General features: G+C 55.9%; 2 protein-coding genes across 3 annotated transcripts in view; both read left to right on the top strand.

Moving 5' to 3' along the window:
* SRRM3 (serine/arginine repetitive matrix 3) overlaps window positions 1-8,786 on the top strand; it is a 55,072-nt gene extending 46,286 nt beyond the window's left edge. The window contains exons 12-15 of the mRNA XM_080679929.1: window positions 4,198-4,553; window positions 5,031-5,255; window positions 5,360-5,497; window positions 7,288-8,786. Coding sequence (XP_080536055.1) covers window positions 4,198-4,553; window positions 5,031-5,255; window positions 5,360-5,497; window positions 7,288-7,519 — 951 coding nt within the window. The 3' untranslated portion in view covers window positions 7,520-8,786. The remainder of the gene's footprint in view (window positions 1-4,197; window positions 4,554-5,030; window positions 5,256-5,359; window positions 5,498-7,287) is intronic.
* Window positions 8,787-9,715: 929 nt separating this feature from the next.
* On the top strand, window positions 9,716-17,257 carry HSPB1 (heat shock protein family B (small) member 1). 2 transcript variants are annotated; one of them, XM_080679931.1, is made up of 5 exons: window positions 9,716-11,061; window positions 15,280-15,370; window positions 15,855-16,345; window positions 16,795-16,858; window positions 16,946-17,257. In XM_080679931.1, exons 3-5 carry the CDS (start codon window positions 15,976-15,978, stop codon window positions 17,133-17,135), a joined length of 624 nt encoding a protein of 207 aa, XP_080536057.1. In that variant the 5' UTR covers window positions 9,716-11,061; window positions 15,280-15,370; window positions 15,855-15,975; the 3' UTR covers window positions 17,136-17,257. The 2 variants fall into 2 exon arrangements, with proteins under 2 accessions (XP_080536057.1, XP_080536056.1); XM_080679930.1 differs by lacking the exon at window positions 15,280-15,370.
* Window positions 17,258-20,972: the final 3,715 nt, after the last annotated feature.

Below are 20,972 nucleotides of genomic sequence, written 5' to 3' on the forward strand. Positions count from 1 at the left end.
GGATAGGAAGTCAGTGATCACTCAATATCATTGTACTTCTTTCTCTCCAAATTAACTATTTCAGATGGTTGTTTAAGTATCATATAAATTGAACCTGAGGTAAAGTTTTATTAAAATAATTAAGAAACCTTTAAAAAAAGATGTCTGGGAGCAGGTGGTACCAAGGAGCAGAGGGGCTCCTGGGAGCAGGGCTCAGAGTTAGGTGAGGTCTAGCCTCACTCACTAATCCATTCACACACACACACACACACACACACACACACACACAAACACACACACACACACACACACACACACACACACACACACACCCCCCAAGCATTTGCTGAGCACTCCTCCATGCCAGGCCCTGTCTGAGTATGCATGCCAGGGTCGAGGCAGGCAGACCTGCGTTCACAGCCTCCACCTGCCAGGCTGGAGGGCAGACAAAAAGATCACTCAGAACAATGAGAGGGGGCAAGCTGAACCATGGATGGGGAGCTCTGCTCATCAGGGTAGCCCCAGCCCTAACACATGCTGGCACAATCCAAACTGAAGGAAGGAACAAGGGTCTGTGAGATGAGAGAGGAGCGCGCCTGAGTCAGGGTGAGGCTCAGGAGAGGCTTCCTGGAGGTGGTGGCCTTGGGCTGACTGTAAAGAAGAAAGAAACATTAACCAGGCTATGAGCGAGAGGAGAGGGAAGAGAGGAGAATAGTTCCAGGCAAGAGTGACAGGACTCACACAGAACAGGTTTTGAGAGATGTTTGGTGGTCCCTGGCCACCACAGTCCTGTGTGGCAATGAGATCCATGGTGTCTGGGCCCGTATCTTCCTCAATTCCTGATGAATGAGACCCAGCCAAGCTGAGGATGAGGATCACCCTCTGGCAGGATCATGGCAATCCTTTCATAAGGACTTCTGGAGGGATAGGTGGGTAAGGGTGAGGTTGATCCCCGCAGTCTTCGTCTTCCCCTGAGGGAAGGCACTATATGCCACCTACCTAGCAACATCTTCCTCCCATCCTCCATCATCCTGGCACGTAGGGGACATGTTATGGGGCCCGAGGCCTTCCTGCACTGCTCTGACCCTATTTGTCTCTGCGGAAACCGTGAGTCATTTGTACTCCGTAAAGAACCTCTCAGCCCCTGAACAGGCCCACGCTGTTCAGAAAGATTCAGTTATGACCATTTTACCAATGGGAAAACTGAGGCCTCACAGTTAAGTCACTTCTCTAAGGCCTCACAGCAAGTTTACATCAGGGTTGATTCCAGTGTGTTCACTTTTTCCAATTACCAGCATCTTGGGTTATGACAGCCAATTGGCTTGGAGGAGGTGAGAGGGAAATGGAAAAGAGATTGGACTTCAAGACCAGCCAGACAGGAAGGGTCCAGCTCAGCACAAGGGGTCTGGCCCAGGGACTTGCGCCTCAATGGTTAGGGACAGCAACATCATGGGGGTGGGCATCCACCCAACCCAGGCCCTTGTTATCCCTAATACTCCCAGACCAACAGTGGGAAGTATAGAGGGCCTTGCAGTGCCTGTGGGAAAGAACGTGGTAGCACTTGGTCTTCTTCCCTCCCTGCTGGCCTCTCCCCTGGAGTCAGAAATAGTGGCTTAGATCCAGAGTCTGGGTTGGAGCAGAATTCACATCCAGGTCCTAATTCCCAAGTTTAGTATTCTGCCTACTTGCCTTGCTACCCCAACACAACCGCCAAAGTGGCAAGCAAAGGCTTCAAAAAGGTGGGGTCCAGTGTCTCCTTAGGTGTGAGTACTATGCATTGGCTGCCAGGGCACCCACTCCCCCACCTAGTATCTGTGCCACACTCTTAGACAACCCAGGGGATAGAAAAGATACTGGAAATTTGGGGAATCTGGAGACTTCTTTTTCATTTGCCTTCTCTGGAAAGAAAAGGATGCTGGATGACAGAACCTAGTGCTGGGGGCTTGGGAGCTATACCGGCAGGGGTGGAGGGCATATGTGTTGGGGAGCCAAGGGTCTCTGGTAATATCTATTGAGAATGGAAATGCTATCTCAGAGGGGCTATGGCTGAACAACCCAGCTTCCATGTCTCCTGGCCTAGCTAGAGTAAAGGTGCTCAAAGGGTACCTTGGTACCTGGTAATATCTACTCTGCCCACCTATGCCTGCCTTTGCCCCAAAGAGAGACACCAGGCTCTTCCAGGAGGAGGTCTTCATGGCCCATCTGGCTCTGATCAGCTGCTTTCACCTTCTATGGTTGGTGTTCATTGGCTACTTCACAAGCTGGCTATGCCTCTCCACCAATTGGGGCTGACTTCTTGGCTCTACCTTAATGCCCAGGCTGGATCCAGGGTTGTACACAATGGTCTTGGAACCATCTTGCCCCCTGTAGGAAGCACAAGGGTCATGCCAACCACACTCCTTCCAGCCCTTGGCAGCAAGGTTATCTCATCCAGGAGCCTGTCAAAAGAACTTGGCCTAGACCCTGCCCCTGACCTAAGACTTCCTGGTTTGGCCCTGGCCCTTGTAAGGACATTTCTTCCTCAGCAAACAGCATTGAGGCTGCCAAATTCTGTGATAAAAACTCAGGTTACAGAGCTCAATTGACACCAAATCTGCCCTGGGGGTAGTCAAAGTCAAGTTGGTGCTGTTATTGGGGGCGGGGTAAGAGTGATGGACAGACTTATAAACAGACAAATGTAATCAACTGTTACCAGATAGAAGCCCAAGGACAGGAAGAGGGTCAGGTCTCTGGAGGGAGGGGGATGGAGAGGGTGGTCAGGGGGCATGCAAAGAATCTTGGAATATTTGCTCTGGAAGGAACATCAGGAAGCAAAGCCCAACACTCTCATTTTGTGGATGGGGAAACTGAGGCCCAGTAGGCAGAAGTTACTTGGCCGGGGTTACTAAGTGAGGCAGTGGCAGGTTCTTGGACCCTGATTTCCAGTCAGGGCCCTTTTGGAGGTACCAGGTGTCCTTTCTGGTTTTCTGTATCCAGATCCTTGTGTCCTAACTCCGTTTTTGGAAAAACATATGTCATCTCTATCCAAAGGTCATGGTTACCCAAGAGGTGCCTGCTCAGGCCCAAGGAGCCAGGCGCTGCCAGTCCTTCCTCCAGAGGCAGTGTGGCCTCTAGGCCTAGAATGGGGTGGTTGAGATTTTCTCTCTCTCTCTCTCTATCTCTCTTGCATTTTTGTGAATCTAATGATGAACTTACGCTACCACACTTTTCCCTTCTCTTACACATCTTACCTACTAAAGGAGGAAGTGCCACTTTATTGGTAAGTGGACGTTAACCAAGAGGGACTTAAAAAAAAAAAATCAGAACTTAAAAAAAAAAAAAGAAAAGAAAAGAGAGAAACAGAAAGACAGTAGGGCGCTACTGACAGCTCCACAGGTCTCTGCAGGGCCGGAAAACAAAGAAAAATGTTAACAGAAAAATGTCAGTTCCCCAGGAGTTCAGACATTGTTTTTGATTTTGGTATCTAATGACATTTGTGGATTTTGTTTTTTATTTCTTTTTTTCTTCCCTTTCTTTGGTTTAGTTTTGAGTTCAGTTGTCCTGCCCCGCCCCCATCCCCATCTGTGTGCCGTGTGCCCCCTCCATCCCCTCACTCACCCCCACGCTGGGGGGCCTGGGCTGCTGGGCTGGCCCTAGTGGGGCCTCCTGGTGCCCACCCTCTCTCTTCTTTCTGCCGGGATCGTCCGTCCCTGGAGGGGAGCAATGCCAGCCCCCCGTGCCCGTCCTGGAGCCCTCTCCCTGTCAGCCCCCGACCCCCACCGCTCCGTTCCTCTTGTGTTTTGCATGCTGAGAACCTTGCATGAGCTGCACTGTTGAGGCCAGAAGGTGGACACTCAGGAGAGGCAGAGGCAGGGCAGGCGCGGGGAACCGTGTGTGCGATGCTCCGGGACTGGCAGCCCCAGGCCTGAGCCAGGTGAAAGCCCTCTCTCCTTCTCTCCCCCCACCCCACCCACCCGCTCTCTCACCTCGATCTCTCCTTCCTTCTCTTGATCTATCCTCTTTTTCTCCGTTTTGTCTCTGCTTCTCTAACTTGTCCCTGTCTCCCCTCACTCACCCTGTCTCCTCTGCCTCTGCCTCTCTCTCTTCTGGGTTCTCCATCTCCTATCTTTTCTGTCCTGCTTCGTCTCTCGGTCCCGTCTCTCCTGTCTCTGTCACTCTCTCCGTCTCCCTCCCCCCCTCCCCCCACCCCGGTTCCCTCTCTGCCTCTCTCCCCGTCAGAAGCCCAGCTCGCCCTCGCCCAGGGCCGGCGACCAGGCGGAGGCCGGCGCAGCCCCGTCGCCCGCGCGGGGGAAGGAGAGCACGAGCCCGCGCTCGGCGCCATCGTCGCAGGGCAGAGGAGACCGCGCGGCTGGCGGGCAGGCCAGGCGGCGGCGGCGGCGGCGCCGGCGCCGACGAAGGCGGCGCTCCAGGTCCCCCGCGTGCGCGCCCCGCCGCAGAGGCCGCCGGCGTGCCCGGCCCGCGCCGCCCCGGGTTCCGTCGCGCTCACTCAGCAGGGCCCGGTCCAGCAGCGACTCGGGCGGTGGCGGGGCCCCCGACGCCGGGCCGGAGCCTGGCTCCGGCGGGCACGGTAAACGGTGAGCGAACACGGTCCCCGGGAGTGGAGGCTCCCCTCCCCGCACTGTCCCCGACCCCCACGGAACACCCACCTCCAGCGAGTCCTCCACCCTCACTGACCACTCCCCCTCCGAACTCACGGAGCTCCCCCTTCCTGATCTCTCTCCTTCGACCCCAGGAGCCCTCTCGTCCTCCCACTAATCTCTCCCCATCCACCCCCACGATCTCTCTCCTCCCCTCCGTTTGGACTCCCCCCTGCACTGATCACTCTCCCCTTTTCTCGCTGATTTCTCCCTGTGCCCCCTTCCCTTCTCTGGAGACCTTACCCCTTCCAGGATCCTTCCGTCACCAACCCACACACCACCTCCTCCCGACCACGAGCACATCCTCTCCTCAATAAACCCCTTCCGCGTGAATCCCTGCCCTACTGAGTCCCTTCCTCCGCTGAGCCCACTTTCTCCCAGGCTGAGCTCCCTGTCGCCGTGCCCCTCCTGCAGGGCCAAGGAGAGGCCCCCGCGCGCCCGCCCGGCCAGCATCTCCCCGTCCCCGGGCGTGCACGGCCGGCACGGCGGCCCGGAGGGAAAGAGCTCGTCGCGCAGCCCCGGCCCCCACCCTCGCTCGTGGAGCTCCAGCCGCTCGCCCTCCAAATCCCGATCGCGCTCGGCTGAGAGGAGGGTCCGCAGCCCCACCCGCTCGCCGTCGCCCAAGAAACCTCTGGGCCGGTAAGTGCGGGCGGGGTGGTGGAGGGAAGGATGGGTGCCGGGGAGAGGGCAGGCCCGGGAGCCCTCGCGCGGCGGTGGCGCTCACCTCGGGCCCGGCCTCGCAGGGACAAGGACGGCGAGGGCCGCGCGAGGCATGGCGAGGCCGACACCGCCCGCGCGCGGCGCCGCTCCCGCAGCTATTCGCCCATCCGCAAGCGGCGCCGGGATTCGCCCAGCTTCATGGAGCCGCGGCGCATCACCAGGTATGAAGGGGCCGGGGGACCAGCCAGGGACCTAAGGGATGAAGGCCCTCCTGGAGGGACCGACTGAACCTAGGGCAGGGAGGGGAGAAGGCTGAAGGAGAAGAAGTGGGGGTTCAGTAAAGGGAAGGGGGCTCTGAGAGGAGAGAGGCTAGACGTGGTGCTGGGAAGGGGGTGGACTCAGACAGGTGAAAGTTCACTGAGGGGAGGAAGGCCTCAAGAAGGGAATGGTCCCCTGTGGGGGCCTGAAGGCCCATGGAGGGAAGGGGGAATCAGCACTTGGGTCTGGGTGGAAAGAGACAAACCTGAAATTAAGTTCTGAAGATTCCAGCCAACCCTCCCTACATTCATCTCCTGGCAATGATGGGAGGAGCCCATCATTGCCAAGAGCCCATCATTGCTCCACATGCAGGGAGCCCCACCCTCCCTCCCTCCATTCATCTCCTGGCAATGATGTCTCCTTTTCTCCTTCATCTCAAGGTCCAGCCTGCTGAGTGGCCTGTGGCCAGCCTGGGGGCCAAGTGGACCCCCTCTCCACAGGCTGCAGGGGAGATGCCCATGTGAGCTGATCTGGCTCTGTTCAGCTGTCTGTCTGCCTCTCCTTTTCTCACTAACCTCACTGCTTACCTTCCAGCCCCCTGGGGAATTTGGAGGAGGGGGCACCAGCAGCCTGGTTTCTGGGGCAGCTGTGGGAGGAACCCTCCTTCTTACTTTCCCCACACAGTCCAGTGGGGCTGTGCCATGATCAGAGTTTCTCTGCCAGGACTGGAGGGTCTGGGCCTGGGTCTCCAGGTGAGCCGATGGTCTGTGTTTGCAGAAATCACCCAGAAGTCCTAGATCCCTAACATGGGGTAGAAGGCCACCGGCAAAATTCTGAGCCCAGCTCTGCCACAGCCTTACTGGGCAGCCTTGGGAGGTCGGTGGGCCTCTCTGGGTCCCTGTTCTCATGTCCAAGCAAGAGCAGGCCTCCCTCAGCATCTGTTCAGCTCTCACATGTCGGATTCTCAAACGGGCCTTTCCTAGGCCTTGATGATCACATTGCCTCCTCTCTTCACCCCAGAGCTAAAGGCCAGACCACAAGGTTTGGGACACCCCCAGACATAAGAGGGAGGTCCTAAGATGGCAGACTCCCACACCTCCCACCTGGCACCCACCTCAGCCCCTCTCCCAGGCTGCCTCCTCCTCCCACTAACGTACACCTGTTTTCTTCCTTAGAATTAACCCAGTGCGATGGGGCTTTGCCGCCCCCTTAACAACTCTCTTTTCTTTTCTCTGGGTCAGTCTCCTGGCTTCAAACTAACTCCAGGGCTGGTGGGAGGTAGCTGAGTAAGGAGAGGGGGCCAGTGGGCCTGGGCCAGGTTGTGGGCATGGGGCAGCAGTGGCCAGGGGTCTCTTCCTGTTCCCTTCACGTGACCTGAAAACCCCAAGTCCTCCATTCTGTGGGGAACAGAGGAGCAGAGCTGGGCCATATCCACAAACCTTTCCATGCACAGAAGCCACTGCTTGGCTTGGTTGATGTGAATTGTCTATATTTAAAACTTACATTCATTCAACAAATATTTATTGAGCACCTACTCAGGTCTAGCTGAGATTCGGGTTCATTTTCCCTGCAGACAAGTGAGGAAAAACAAAATGGTCAACATGAAATTGGCAAGTGACCACTGACTGTCCAATCCTGTTGGGGTGGGAGGGGGGCACCTGAGGCAGCAGAACCCTGGCCACTGCTGGGGAGGGGCTCCAGGCCCAAGTGAGGGCCCTGGATGGTCTGTAATCGTTTTTTTTCCTCCTGGCAGTGCCCGAAAGCGGCCCATCCCCTACTACCGGCCCAGCCCCTCCTCCTCCTCCTCCAGCTGCCTGAGCAGTGACTACTCAAGCAGGAGCCCCAGCCGGAGCCCCAGCCCTGGCCACAGCCACGGAAGCTACAGCAGCCGAAGTGGAGGGACCCGAAGCCACACGCGCAGCCCCTCCCGGACCCCCAGTCCCAGTTACCACAGCCGGAGCAGCTCAGAAAGTGGAGGCTTCTGAGCCCTTACAGACCCCGATTGGTGCCCCCTGGCACAGAGAGAGGAGAGGGGTCAGGCCCCAGGATCCATGGGGGGCATACACCCTATTGCTACAAAGAGGTCCCAGGGCCAGGGAAGACCTTGAGGGTAGGTGCCCTGCAGACAAGGAGGAGCTGGGTTCTGCTGCTTTTAGAGGGTCCCTACCCCCACCTTCTGCCCTCCCACCATGTCCAGGGAACAAAGAGCCTTTTCGAACACAGGGATCACCCTGCCCCCCTTCCTGCTTGATGCCAGCTCACCAGGCTGGGGATCTCAGCTCAGTGGACCCAGGGACATCTCTGAAGGTGCCAATCCTGGGAGCCTCCCCTACCACTCCGCAGGGCCCTTGGATCCTCTCAATCACTAGGCAGGCAAGGAGGTGGGACAGCAAGCAGGATATAAGTTAGACAGAAAGAAGAATGGCCTAACCCTTGGTGTACCACCATCCAGGCTGGGGAGCTGCTTCCTCCTGAGCTGGCTGCAGGAGGACCCTGGCTGAGGGCCGGAGGCTGGCCCCACAGCCTCCAAAACCCCTCCCCAGGCCCAGGAGTGCCAGGAAGAGCCAGGGAGCTCACTCTTGGTCCCACCTTTTCTCTCCAGGCCATTCTCTCCCCTTCAGGCCTCGCCTCATTCCCTGGTCCAGGGCCACACAAGCCAGGCCTTGTGCATGACAAGAGGTGGGACATACAGACTACAACTGAATCTGACCCTGAGATGAAAGGGGCTCAGGTCAGGAGGTGGAAGAGAGAAGGAGTGGATGGAAGAAGAGCCTGTGAGAAGGGAGAAGCAATGCAGCCTAATGCCTGAGCAGGCCCTGGTGTTCTCATGTGCCCCTTGTCTGAGTTACAGGCATAGGACAGCGTAGCTTCAGGGCCTGCCCAAGGGAGCACTTCCTCCTCAGGGTTTGGTGAGGAGGTGGCCAGCCAAGGCTTCCCAGAGAAGGGTGCTATAGCCCTTGGAAGAAAGGGTAGGATCTATACTGAGGGCCTTGGCCTGGGGCATTGACAGGAAGCAGTGGCCCCCAGCCCTCTTCTGCTGCTCCCAGCCCCCTCCTCCTGGGGCCCTCAGGGATCTAATGAAGTCTTCCTTGGCCCAATAGGGCAGATGCCCTGGGCTCTGCTGGGGGGAGGGGTCTGGGGTCTGGTCCGGGTTCCCCTCTCTCTATTTCCCACTTCCTTTTTATTTCCGCGGTGCGGATGAAACTTGGGACTCTAATAAAACACTCAGTGCCCAAAGGGCAGGTGGTGAGACCAGGCCTCTGTGGATTTGGGTACCTGGAGAGTGTGGGGAGGGCATGGGGTCCTGAGGTCCTTCCCACTGAGAAATGAGAGAGGTTCAGACTCTTGGGGACCCAGAGAGAAGAACGGGCACCAAGGAACCAGCGCCCAGCACATCTATCCCCCTGTGCAGGTGCCTGAGTCTGCAGAGCCAGCAGCTTACTGAGGAGGAAAATGGGGACCCAAGATGATCACTCCCATGCCCTGAACCCCCATCTAACTTCAGCAGTGGGTGGGGGTGGGGCAGAGGAGGAGGCTGGGCCAACACACAGGACCTTCCCTATATGTGGAATGTTCCAGAATGGCTAGAACACAGTTTGGAGTAACATGTGGCTGTGAATCCAGGCACCCTAGGATGGGGCGTGGAAAGGGAGTTTAGAGTAATGGGTTGTTTTTTTCTTTTAACAGTTACATTGTATTTCTTTTATTGAGATCTAAACAAATACACACAATCCCCCCCTCCCCTCCTCCTTTTCCTTCTCCTCCCCCTCCTCTTCCTTCTTTTCTCTTAGAGTGGTAGATTTTAACCTGGTTTTGAATCTACTCTTCTTGGGGAACCTGATGAAGGTCGGGAAGCCTTTTCTCAGAAGGTGTGCACATGCCCACAATTCAGCATGCAATTTGGGATCACACAAACACTTACGAGCCTTTAGGGCCTCCTGGTCCACCTCTGCTGAGGAAGCATACGACATGTCCATAGCTCCGACCTGTGTGAGCCAAGAGACAGATGTCCTTGGTCTAGTCTGGTCCCCAGAGCAGGGGGGTCATGCTCCTGAAGCGTATGGCTGTGTCAGCACATGACCTCCTCTCCAGGTCCTTTTCCTTCCTGCTAGAAGGGGCACCTGAGGAGGAGACTGTTTCTGATCTGAGAAAGCTATTCAAAGAAGCATCTGTCTCTTTAACCCTCGGGCACACTTTAGGGGCTACAGGCAGATGTCACCTCCTGGGCAAGGGAGCATAAAACACAAAGGTGGTCATGAAAATTTAGCCTGTCTCACACTGAGCCCATTCCTGCTCCCACTCCCCGATTCCATTTCCTCATTGCTCAGCCTGAAACCTCCTCCCTGCACCCCACAGCTAGGTCCTGTTTTCCTACAGCTGGACAGGGCTTTCCTAGGTCCTGTTTTCCTATTGGTTCCCTGCAGATGGTACCACTTCTTCCCTTTCTGCCCCACCTCCATTCCTGGCCCAACAATCCTGGGCTTCTCACTAGCACCCCTCCCATACCCATCTCTTGCCCTCTCCCACCCATCCTGCTCTATCTAAAATGCAAATCTAACTTTTCATTCACTCATCCCACACATACTTATTGAAAACCTACTGTGTGCCACATAGTCCCTGGCTCTGAGGACATAGTATTGAATTAAAGAAACAGAGCTTCCTGCCCTGTGGACCCTGCATCCTGTGACCGAGGCCACCAGCTCGTAGGACTTGGAAGGCTTCTGAATGGCTCCACCTGGAACAGCAATCCCTTCCTCCTGCAAGCCCTCCAACCTCCTCTCCCACCACTGCCCTTTACTCCAGTACACCCCAGTTCAGCTGACCCTCCTCCCTGAGCCCCCCAAGAATGCCCCTTCACCTCCACAGGTTCAGGCTCAGCTCAGTTCAGCTGCCTCCTACTCTGAAGAGACTCTGGTCCCCAGATGTGGTGGCCACTCCTGCCTCTCTGAGTTCCTCCAGTGCTGGGTTTGTTCCTGACTTTAGGGCCTTACACTCTTGTTCCAGTTGTTTGTTGGCAAGTTACTCTCCCCATAAATATGTGAGCTTCTGGAGCCCAGCCCTCGCTTTATTGGTCTCTGCTCCCCCTCCACAGCCTTGTGAAATAGTTGCCCTTGAAATGTTTGTGGAATGAGTAAATGAGTGAACAAGGGGGCCATGCAGTGAGCTGTTCCAGAAACCCTGGGGGCAGGCAGCGGCCCAAAGGCAAGGTGTGGTGACCGCAGAAGACACTAGAGGGCGATAGAGAGGAAAATCTGCCAGTTAGGATCCGCCGGGAGGGGCACAAAACAGGAGAGAAGCCTGGGGGAGGGTCCTCGTCAGCCCGGAAGCCTGAGGCTCACGTCCTCCGCGCCCTCACTGGCTATTTGAGAAAGATCGTTCCCTGGGAAAAGATGCGGAGGGCACCAGGGTACCAAACCCCTGTCCCTCCCACAGACGGAGGGGTCAGCCTCTGCTCCGTACCTTGGGAAAAGAGAAAAATACTGCCAGGAAGGCAGGCAGGAAAACAGGAAACTCCAATTCTGCATTGGTAACAAGGAAGGGGAAATGGGATGGGGGTGGGGGAACCTTCCCAGGATGTGAGCCTTTGGGATGCTGTAGGTTCTCTCCTGGTCTCTCTCTCCACAGATGGGAGCCACAGGGACACCCTCCCCCTTCTCCCCCCTCAGCCCCCCTCCCCCCCACATTTTTCCCCTCCCAACACACTCAGCAACCGGGCAGCTGGACAGGGCTTTCCTATGTCCTGTTTTCCTATTGGCTTCCTGCAGCCCAAACTCAGGGTAGCAAGTCACAGGTGCACATGCCCAGTTTGGGTGTCCCAGCTGGCAACACCGCCCCCCCTGCCCCCCCCCCCCCCGCATCCCCCGCCTCTCTTAAATGTTCTTGGAAGACCCCTGGCCTCTTACCAGTCTTTCTCAGCTGAAGGCATATTCAACAAACTGGTCCTATCACCAGGCACCTTCCCTTCCTTCTCCAGGCCCCCCTCTGCCTGAGAAAGTCTCTCGGGACACCTAAGACATGGGGGTGCTTCAGCTGTAGGGACTCCCACCTCCATGGGTGCCACATCTCCACATCCTCCCTCACCCCCTCCCTACACTCACGCATACACACCCTTCCTGAAGCCTTAGATGGCAGAGCAGGCAGTGTAGGGAACCTGGGGGGAGGGGGAAGTGGAGGAGAAACTGTTGATTCATGGTGCTGGAAGGAGTCTTAGAGAACATCCAGTCCAATGGTCTCATTGCACAGATGAAGAAAATGAGTCATGGGAGCCGGCCGCTGGCTAAGGTCCCAGAGTCAGGTCCCCAGACTCCCAAGCTAGACAGATTATTTTTGCTGGACAGCAGGGCATTTGGGGCCAGAGGATGGGTCCCTTCCACCTGGCCCCTCCTTGCCACCCCTTCAGTGGTGATGGGGATGAAGTGAACCCAAGGCCAGCCAGAAACGGAGGCCTAGTGGGTGGGCAGGCTGGAGGGTCAGTGACACTTCCAGAAAGACCTGGTGCTCCCCCAGCCCCATGTGCTCTAATTACTGCTGCTCACATTTTCAATTTCCAGCAGGCTCAGCAACAAGCGAAATCTGTCAGCTGTCAGGCCTCTCCAGGGAGCTCTCTCAGCTGCCTGAAGACTATCGAACTTTCTCTGAGGTTGTGTCAGGGAAAGAGAAGCTGGCTCAGCTACAGTTGGCAAATACCAGCCAAGGTTGTGGCTATTGTGCCTAAGGCCTCAGGCAGAGTGCCAGGCTGGGAGGCAGGTATTGGGGCTGCTGCAGAATATCCCAGACTTCGGGGCCACGGATGAGAGGAGGGCCCCCTCCAATTAAGTAACCCCAGACCCTACAGTGCCCATCTTCCTTCACTTTCCCCTCCCAATGGCTTCTGGGAAATCCCTAGGGGGTGGATTTAATTGTCCTCTTAATCCCAGAAAAACTACCCCTGGCAGCTCAGTGACTGGAATGCTAGAGCAGATGATTGTCAAAGGCCATTTGGGCAGGTGGGCAAGTGGAAGCTGACATTCAGCCCTTGTTCCTCTTGCCAAGTCCGGTGCCTGGGTTCAGGGTGCAGCCTTCTAGAAGAGCATCTTGGTCAGGGGTGGAGGAACCCCAGAGAGTCTGGCCCAACGCTCCCTGTTCTGATAGGCAACCCTTGCTGAAAACAGCACCCTGTTCTCGGGACCCACAGCACCCCCTGGACTGTCTGGCAGTCTCTCCCCTGCAGGACAGAGGTTCAGGAGGCCTGAGTTCCAATCTCACATACCCGCTTCTAGCTTTGTGACCTTGGGCAGTTCTGACCCTCAGTTTCCTCATCTCAATAATGAGACTCTGATAAGATACTTGGACATGCTATAATGCTCATGCAACTGGGTAATTCTCATTCGTCTAAGTCTCAGTATCCAAAATTAAAGGCCCTCTTTCCTTAATAATGATTAACACAGGAGCACCAGGCATTTCACATGCATTCTTGCATTTGAGATTCACCACAATCCTGCAAGATGGGTGCATTGTTAGCCACATTTTGCAGATGGAGACATGTGGGCTCAGAGAGGTCACCAGGCCAGTGAACAGCAGCACCCAGACTCAAGCCAAGCCTTGTTTGACCCCAAAACCCAGTTTTTCCCACACCCCACCCCCTCTTACCACGACCCAGAGCTACCCATGTCCCCTCCCTTGTGACTGGAAGGGTGACCCAAGTCCCTCAAGAACTGGCTCATTGAAGATGAATGTTGAGATCTCCATTCTGCCTCCCACCTGCTGTGGGCAGAGTGCTCATGTTGCGCTTCAGGTTGTACAACTTCCCCTAGCTGGGGCAGCAGGGATGGATCCTCCCTGCCTAGCTTCAGACAAGATGAAGGGAGCTATGAAGGGAGCTTGTGTCCACAAAGTGCCCCCACCCAGAGCGTGGCTGGGCCTGGCAGGACCACACTTGAAAGCACCCATGACTACACCTGACAGCTCCCTCAAGGGTGGGGCACCTGGGCTCCAGTCTGGGCCAAGGTGGGCAGGCAGGGGCAGATGAGGGCCCTCCCTGGCTCCTGACCTCACCCTAACTTTATGGGGCTGGGAGTGCCAAGGTGTGAAAGCCTGGGGCTTCTTGAAGCTGAGATCCTTGGGGGGTGTGGCCAGTAGTTCCTAACTGAGATTCACTGGGCTCATGACAGGATCCATCAAGGGAGATGGAGCAGAGGGCAGGGGTACTGTCAGCCTCCCACCCTTGGCTCAGTAGAACCCCAGGTGCTCAGAGGTCTTTCCAGAGGTGACCTCAGATTTGTGTGGCCCTGTCCCAGCTCTTTCCTGATGGAGAGCAGAGGGGTAAGAAGGAAAGACATCCAGGAGCTCTCTCTCATGAAGAGGAAACTGAGGCTTAGAGGGGGCATGAGACTTGTTACTCCTTGTTCATCAAGGTAAGTGGCCTGGAGTCTGGCTTCCAGCCCCTCAGTGTCCTGGGCAGAACAAGGCCTCCTGTGGAACTTGTTAGCAGGGTGGGCCTCAGAAAGAGAGGGGGTAGGGAAACTCCAAGGTGAGAACCCTTGAGGGTAAGAGCCCTGAGCAGTAGAGGCAAGAGGCTTACTCTGCTAAGTGTCTTACAGGAGACAGCAGGACAGTCACTCAACCTCAGTCTCCTCATTTTAAAGATAATAGGACAGAGTCCTGAGAAAGAAGGCTGGGCCAGGAAATGCCTATGAAGGCAGGAAAGAGGGAATGTTAGGATTATAGCAGGAGCATAAGGGCACCACTCTCTCCCAGAGGTGAGATATTGGGGACTGGATCCCATAGGTGGTCAGGTAGGAGGTGGGGTCAAGGTACAGGCCTCATGTTATGAGCAAGATTTAGCAAACTACCATCTGGGGTCCCCGCCCACTTTGTACTGCGGAAATAAAAAACAAAAGGGGCTTTGTGATTATAATTTGCAAAATGGGAAACTGAGGCCTAGAGAAAGAAGGGCCTTCTCTAAATCACACAGTAAGTCAATGGCAGAGCCCAGAGTAGACTCAAGGTTGCTGCATTTCAGGTTCCCTCTCCTCAGGGAAAAATAGATTGTATAGAGCAAGAGCAGAGCGGAATTTCTGGGCACCTTTGACAATCCAATATGGAGTCACTGTCAGCTAAGACTGAGGTATGTAAGAGTGAGGTAATGGGGTGTAATGGGAACGCCCTTAGGAGCGGCCCAGAAGGCCCAAAACCACAAGTCTGGATGCTTAGAAAAGGATCCCATTTGGACACCGATATGAGTGAGACCTCCACCCCTGGTGACCTATAAGAATTCAGAGCTCCTCCTACCTCAAGCTTGGCTCTACCACGGGTCATGCTTGGATCCCTGCCAGACTTCTACTCCACCAGATGCATGCCACCACGGTAGCCACCTGGCTGGAGACAGAGGCCTGCCTCTCCACCTGCAGACTCCCCCAGTGATGGACACTTTGCTCTGCTCATGTAACCTGCCCCTCTCTTTGTGTAACCTGCGTGTGAGTCTGTTGGCTTATTGGGGAGGTCTCCCCTAATGAACTTGGCATTGCGGAAAGAACCTGGCATTGTGTGTAACTCCTTTGAGGGTTGCTCACCACATAGATATACTGTGGAGACTGACAATAACCTTCCTCCTGACCCCCCACCCTCAGCACTGGACCTGGGGTTTCTCATCTGGGCCAGTCCCACTCCTGGGGGCAGGGGGGAAATGGTCAGACCCATACATGCCTCTGCCTCTGCAACAGAGATAGGTACAACTCTCCTTCCTCCTCCCTCTCTTCAATTCCAGGTAGATAATAACAGTAATTATCATGTACCAGGCCCTGGGCTAAAAGTCTTGCTCGCATGAAGTCATTGATTCCTCACATCAATCCAATGATGTAAGCATCATCGTCACCATGATCATCTCCATTTTCCAGATGGGGAAACTGAGGCCCAAAGAGTCTAACTTGTACAAGTCTTCCATTAATGGCAAAACCAGGTTTTGAACTCAGGCAGTCTGGTTCCATTGCCCACACTCCTAAAAACCACTCCAGACTGCTTCTTAAAACATATCACAGGTAACTGTGGGTCAAATTTTGGCTCTGCCACTTCCTAGTTGTGTGGCCTGGGACAAGTAGCTCAACTTCTCTCTTCTTAGTCCACCTGGACAAAAGGACGGGACTGTCCACAGGCAGTGGCCCAGTGCTTTAGCGCCCAGGCCTGTGCGTGTCCGGCAGTGTGCACTGCATTAGCATCAGCACTCCAGTCATTTGTTTTTTTAACAAGAGAAGGTTCCAGATGTGGGCAGAACCTTCCTCGCCCCGCCCCTGCCCCGGTATGCAGCGGGAGGGGCTGCCCGTAACTAGTCATTGCCATTAATAGAGACCTGAAGCACCTCCTGCTAAAAATACCCGGCTGAAGCCCTTTAAAAGCGCTGCTGGCTCCAGCCCCGGACAGTTCTCCGAGCCTCACCGAGACGCGCAGAACCCAGAAACGAGCCAGCATGACCGAGCGCCGCGTGCCCTTCTCGCTCCTGCGGAGCCCTAGCTGGGACCCTTTCCGCGACTGGTACCCGGTCCACCACCGCCTCTTCGAGCAGGCCTTCGGCATGCCGCGGCTGCCCGAGGAATGGTCGCAGTGTTTCAGCCACAGCGGCTGGCCGGGCTATGTGCGCCCGTTACCCGCGGCCGCTGTCGAGGGCACCCCGGCGGTGGCCGCGCCCGCCTACAGCCGCGCGCTCAGCCGACAACTTAGCAGTGGCATCTCCGAGATCCAGCACACGCCCGACCGCTGGCGCGTGTCCCTGGACGTCAACCACTTCGCCCCCGAGGAGCTGACGGTCAAGACCAAGGAAGGCGTGGTGGAGATCAGCGGTGAGAACCCCACCCCCAACCCCAGCCCTGCGGGGATAAAGCTGCGGGGCGGAGAACCTGGACAGTGAAAAATTAGCCTCCTATTAGTCGCCTGTGCCCTCTTCTCCAGAATGGGGGGTGAGGATAGCTCCTAAAGGAACTTTTGGCCCTAAAAAAAACCAAAAAACCACTCAAAGGAAGAGACGCACTCTTCCAGCGGAGATTTTACACCCCCTCAGTCCCACCCCCAAGTGTCCAGGTCCTCCGGAGCTGTCCCTGCCTCTTTCCCCGTCCGTGGAGGGGGCGTGTGCGCCAGGCAAATGGAACTTCTCAGAAGTCTGTGAGGGCTGGGACAGTCCGGGGCCCCAAAAACTCTCCACCAGTCCGGGCCACTAGGTGGGGCGTGTTTGGATGTAGGCTAGCTGAGAGGCGGTCCCTCCCTCACCCTCTGACCTCCTTCCCTCCCCCAGGCAAGCACGAAGAGAGACAGGATGAACATGGCTACATTTCCCGGTGCTTCACTCGAAAATATACGTGAGTTTGGGCACTAGGTGGTGGGGGGCGGGAGGATACAGTGACTCACCTGTGTGTGACTCTTGTCCTCCTTTTCTGCACGTCCAGGCTTCCCCCTGGTGTGGACCCCACCCTGGTGTCTTCTTCCCTGTCCCCCGAGGGCACACTCACCGTGGAGGCCCCGATGCCCAAGCCAGCCAGCCAGTCATCAGAGATCACCATCCCTGTCACCTTCGAGGCTCGTGCCCAGCTTGGGGGCCCAGAAGCTGGGAAGTCCGAGCAACCCGGAGCCAAGTAAAGGCCTTTGCCCCCCTTCAAACCCTGCATTAGCAATCACTGACCATCCCCACCTGTCAGCCTGTATGCTCTTTTGATACGTTTTTGTTCTGTGTTTCTCAAATAAAGTTCAAAGCAACTGCCTGCTACTGCCTCAGACCCTGGTGTGTGTGTAGGCCTAGGAGTTGGTGCTATTTGCTGGCTCACACATTCATCATATGTGCTGAGGGCCTGCAGTGTACCAAGCCCCATGCTGGGCCCTGTGGGTACAATGGTGTCCATCACAAGGCACAGCCCTACTCTCCAGCCCTGTGTCCATTAAAAGAGAAGTAATGATTGTAACCAGCAATTAAAACTCCAAAAGCCAGGTGTGGGAGCCAGGGAAACCAGGAGAGGCTCCTGGCCTAGGCTTGGGTACTCAGAGACACCTAGCTGGGGTTAGGTAGATGGGGACAGCAGTCCCCCTGGGGAGGGGAACTTCCTGGGAGCTCAGAGTCCGATACTGACTTCATCATGACTTTATTATTCTCCTAGAGAGGGACAGGACTATTTAGATGGTGTGGGAGATGTGGTGACTCAGGTGACTTTCTGAGGGGAGGTGGGACTATTCACAGGACCCATTCCCCATCCCCCCAGGCCCATGCATGCAGGGATGGGGCCTAGGCTCTCAGGCCTGAGGGTTTCCTCTAGAGAGTGAGGCCTAGGTTTTGATGGGAGAGAGGCAAAGACCCTGACAGAAAGGTTATTTAGTCGTTCCAGGAGGGCCTACCTTGACTGGGCCAGGCAGGAACAGTCACACCTACCTTGGTCCTCTCCTTTGTCTGTCCTTGCCCAGCCCACTACCCTCTTACCTGGCCCAAGGAGGGTTCTGAGGGACCTGGGAGAGGGAAAAAACAGACAGGGGCTTTGGAGCCCAGTCTCAAGTCCTCAAGAGCTTGAGAGACCCCACACTATCTCCACAGACGAGGAACCAGAGCCTGAAGCTGAGGCAAAATACCCCTGCTGTCTTTTCTAAGCCCACAGCCTTACTTTCACAGGGTGCTTGAGCGGAGCAGCGTCCCACAGGGAAATGCCTGGGCATGCATATGTCCACGCACATGCGACCCCTGACACTGCCCAGCTTCCTAATTTTCCCTCTCTAGTGCAGGCTCCCTGTTGGGATACCATAATACGGAGCAGGCATAAAACCAAAGCAGGCCTCAGCCCTCAGAGGCTTCACCAAACCTGGAGGAAAGCCAACAGGAAAATAAACACATAGACCAAAGGATTGTGTTGGCTCAGCTGGCAGCACAGGTCTGGGCCTGAAGGCCAGGGCACTACCCAGTCTACCCACCCTTCCACTCATTTCCTGAGCTCCAGTCTCCTAAATCTGCCACCCTCCTCCTTCCAGACACACACAAACCACATCGCTGGTGTCTCCTGGACACCTCCATGATCCCGTGGCTACAACCCAGAGTCAGCCTGTCTAGTTCTCACCCTTGCTCAGATCACCAGCTCCCTTGTGGTTGGCAGTGGGGTGGCCCTAGCCTACACAGGTGTGGCTGCATCCTCCTGCCTTGTCAGAGAGAGCTTCCAGCTACTCCACCAGTGCCCTTGAAGCGTGGGAAAGCTGATGCCAAGCCTTTGACAAGCAATAATCCTCATCAGCCCTGGGAAAAGATGTGGTTAGTCCTGCTTAACTGGGCACAGCAAGCCTCAAAGAATGGGAGAAACTTGCCCTAGTCCACACAGCTAGTCCAGGGAGGTGGTCCACACACCTAGTCCAGGAGGGGTGGTCCACACACCTAGTCCACACAGCTAGTCCAGGTGGAAACTAACGTAGGGACATCTGTGTGGCCATAGGGAGGGGAGAGCAGGTTAGCTCAGATAGGAAGGTGGGGGTGGCGGGGAGCGAGATTCCACAGCTTAAAGTACTGCAAATTAGGGTTGGTGGGACCTCAGGAGGCGGAGGACAGGGATGCAGTTGAGCCCAAGGGCCACAGCTGTCCAAGGGAGCCAGGCTGCAAAATGGCTTGGAGAGAGCGTCTAGGGGTCTCAGACCCAGAGTCCAGAGCCATGGTCTGTGGCAGGCAGGGGTCAGCACCTGGGGTGCTGTCAGTGCTATAGGAGTGGGGTCTAAGAGCAGCAGCTTTGAGGCCCCCAGGGTCTAGGCCAGTGGTCGGCAAACTCATTAGTCAACAGAGCGGCAAACCACGGCTCGCAAGCCGCATGTGGCTTGTGAGCCGCAGTTTGCCGACCACTGGTAGGCCATAATCTGGCACACAGCTGAGCCACAGTGTAGGTGGGAGGGAAGGAATTCACTCCCTGCAAAGGAAGCAGGCCTCAGTATCCATGGGAAACTAATGTAGGAAACTGAGGGTGATGCCCTGTAGCCTGCCTGGGCCACACGAGGGACAGAGGCCAAGGGGATCTGAGGTGGGCTGGCCCTATGCCCAGAGCTCAGCTTGGAAGATGTGGAATCTGAGGCAGCACCTCTGGGCAGAGGAGACAGGGCTGCTGGCTCAGGCCTGGGGGTCTCCATTGGGAGGGGCTGGCACTAGGCTTTGGAGACATAGTGAGTCCCTGCACTCCTGCTGTGACGCAGCAGCAGTTCCAAGCCTCTCCAGGCATTTTCTTAATTTTCAATGGGTCCTTCTCTAAAGGCCTCTAATGTTCTTCAAGTCTGCAGACTCAGATATTGGCCTTGATTTGATGAATGTTGCATCTGGGCCTCTCTGCTCAGCCAAAAGGTATCTGAGGGGCAATACTCCATGCTCAGGCTGATGACAAAGGCTCCCTTGAGGCCCTCAAGTCCCTGTGGCTGCTGGTCACCCCTGGCTGGTGCAGTCTCCCCTAGGGATCTGTAGAGCACAGAAGCCTTCCTCTGTCCCAGGCTGATTCCAGGGTCTCTCCTTTTCTCTATCCCTCCCAGTTGTGAAATCTGCTCTCCCTGTTGGCACCTCCTCTGGCCCAGCACCCAGCCAGTCGGTCCAAGTCCCCTGCTCTCAAGGGGGCAAGTGTAGGAAACAGCTCTGTGACAAGCAGCATCAGAGAGAGGCTGGCTGGGACAGGCTGTGGAGTCTCAGTGGAGTGGGGAAAAGGGATTTCCAGAAGTGACCCTTGTGCCATACACCAGGGGGAATATCATGGGCAAAGGCTGGACGGCTAGTGCATTCAAGTTGGAGAAGCAGCAAGTACAGGAGAGAGGGCACATGAGGGAGGTGATGGGGCCCTGAAGGCCATGCTTTGTAGGTTATGGAGTCAGGAATTGGTTTAAGCATCCCTGCCTTAGAAACAGCTTCCAGGTCTTACAGGAGAATGTCTGGTAATGAGCTAGCCAAGAGGCAGGGGGCAATGTGCTGCTGAGATGTAATGGACCTGTAATGCCAGGAAGAGAGGGAAAGAGAACCAGGTGCCTGGATGTAGCAGCAGCAGGCTCTGCAGTGTGGGGTGACAGTCGGAGGTAGAGGTGTGGGGAGTGGGCAGGGGAAGGAGGGGATCTGCTGAGGTCATGGTTCATTACCTGGGGCTTGCTGACGTCATTGCCTCTGTAAGGTCGAGCAGACCCCAGACCTTGGCCGCTGGATGAGTGAGTTGTCTCCAGATATCATTATTTTCCCTGCTACAGAATCAACCTAGGTGCAGACTGCTCTCTGGAGAGGGTGGGGTTGGAGGCAAAAGTTGCCCAAAGGACCCCAGTACTGGGTCTGAATGGTATGGCCAGAGAACATTTGTGATGGGGGAGGGACAACCAAAGGAATAAAGGAGATGAGGGTCAGGCAGGACTGGAGCCCTTGGTCAGAAACTGGCCACTGGGTTACAGAGACCAAAGACCCTTGGTTTTCTAGAGGCCACCCAAGCTCTCCCCTCCCCTGGCAGA

This window comes from Plecotus auritus, assembly GCF_963455305.1.
Source record: "Plecotus auritus genome assembly, chromosome: 7".
In the NCBI taxonomy this organism is placed as follows: Eukaryota; Metazoa; Chordata; class Mammalia; order Chiroptera; family Vespertilionidae; genus Plecotus; species Plecotus auritus.

Excerpts from the sequence above, each read along its gene's own strand:
- HSPB1 (XM_080679931.1), top strand. The coding sequence starts at position 15,976 with ATGACCGAGCGCCGCGTGCCCTTCTCGCTCCTGCGGAGCCCTAGCTGG. Across the intron at positions 16,346-16,794 it reads AGGCGTGGTGGAGATCAGCG|GCAAGCACGAAGAGAGACAG; the intron begins GTGAGAACCCCA and ends TCCCTCCCCCAG. Across the intron at positions 16,859-16,945 it reads TGCTTCACTCGAAAATATAC|GCTTCCCCCTGGTGTGGACC; the intron begins GTGAGTTTGGGC and ends CTGCACGTCCAG.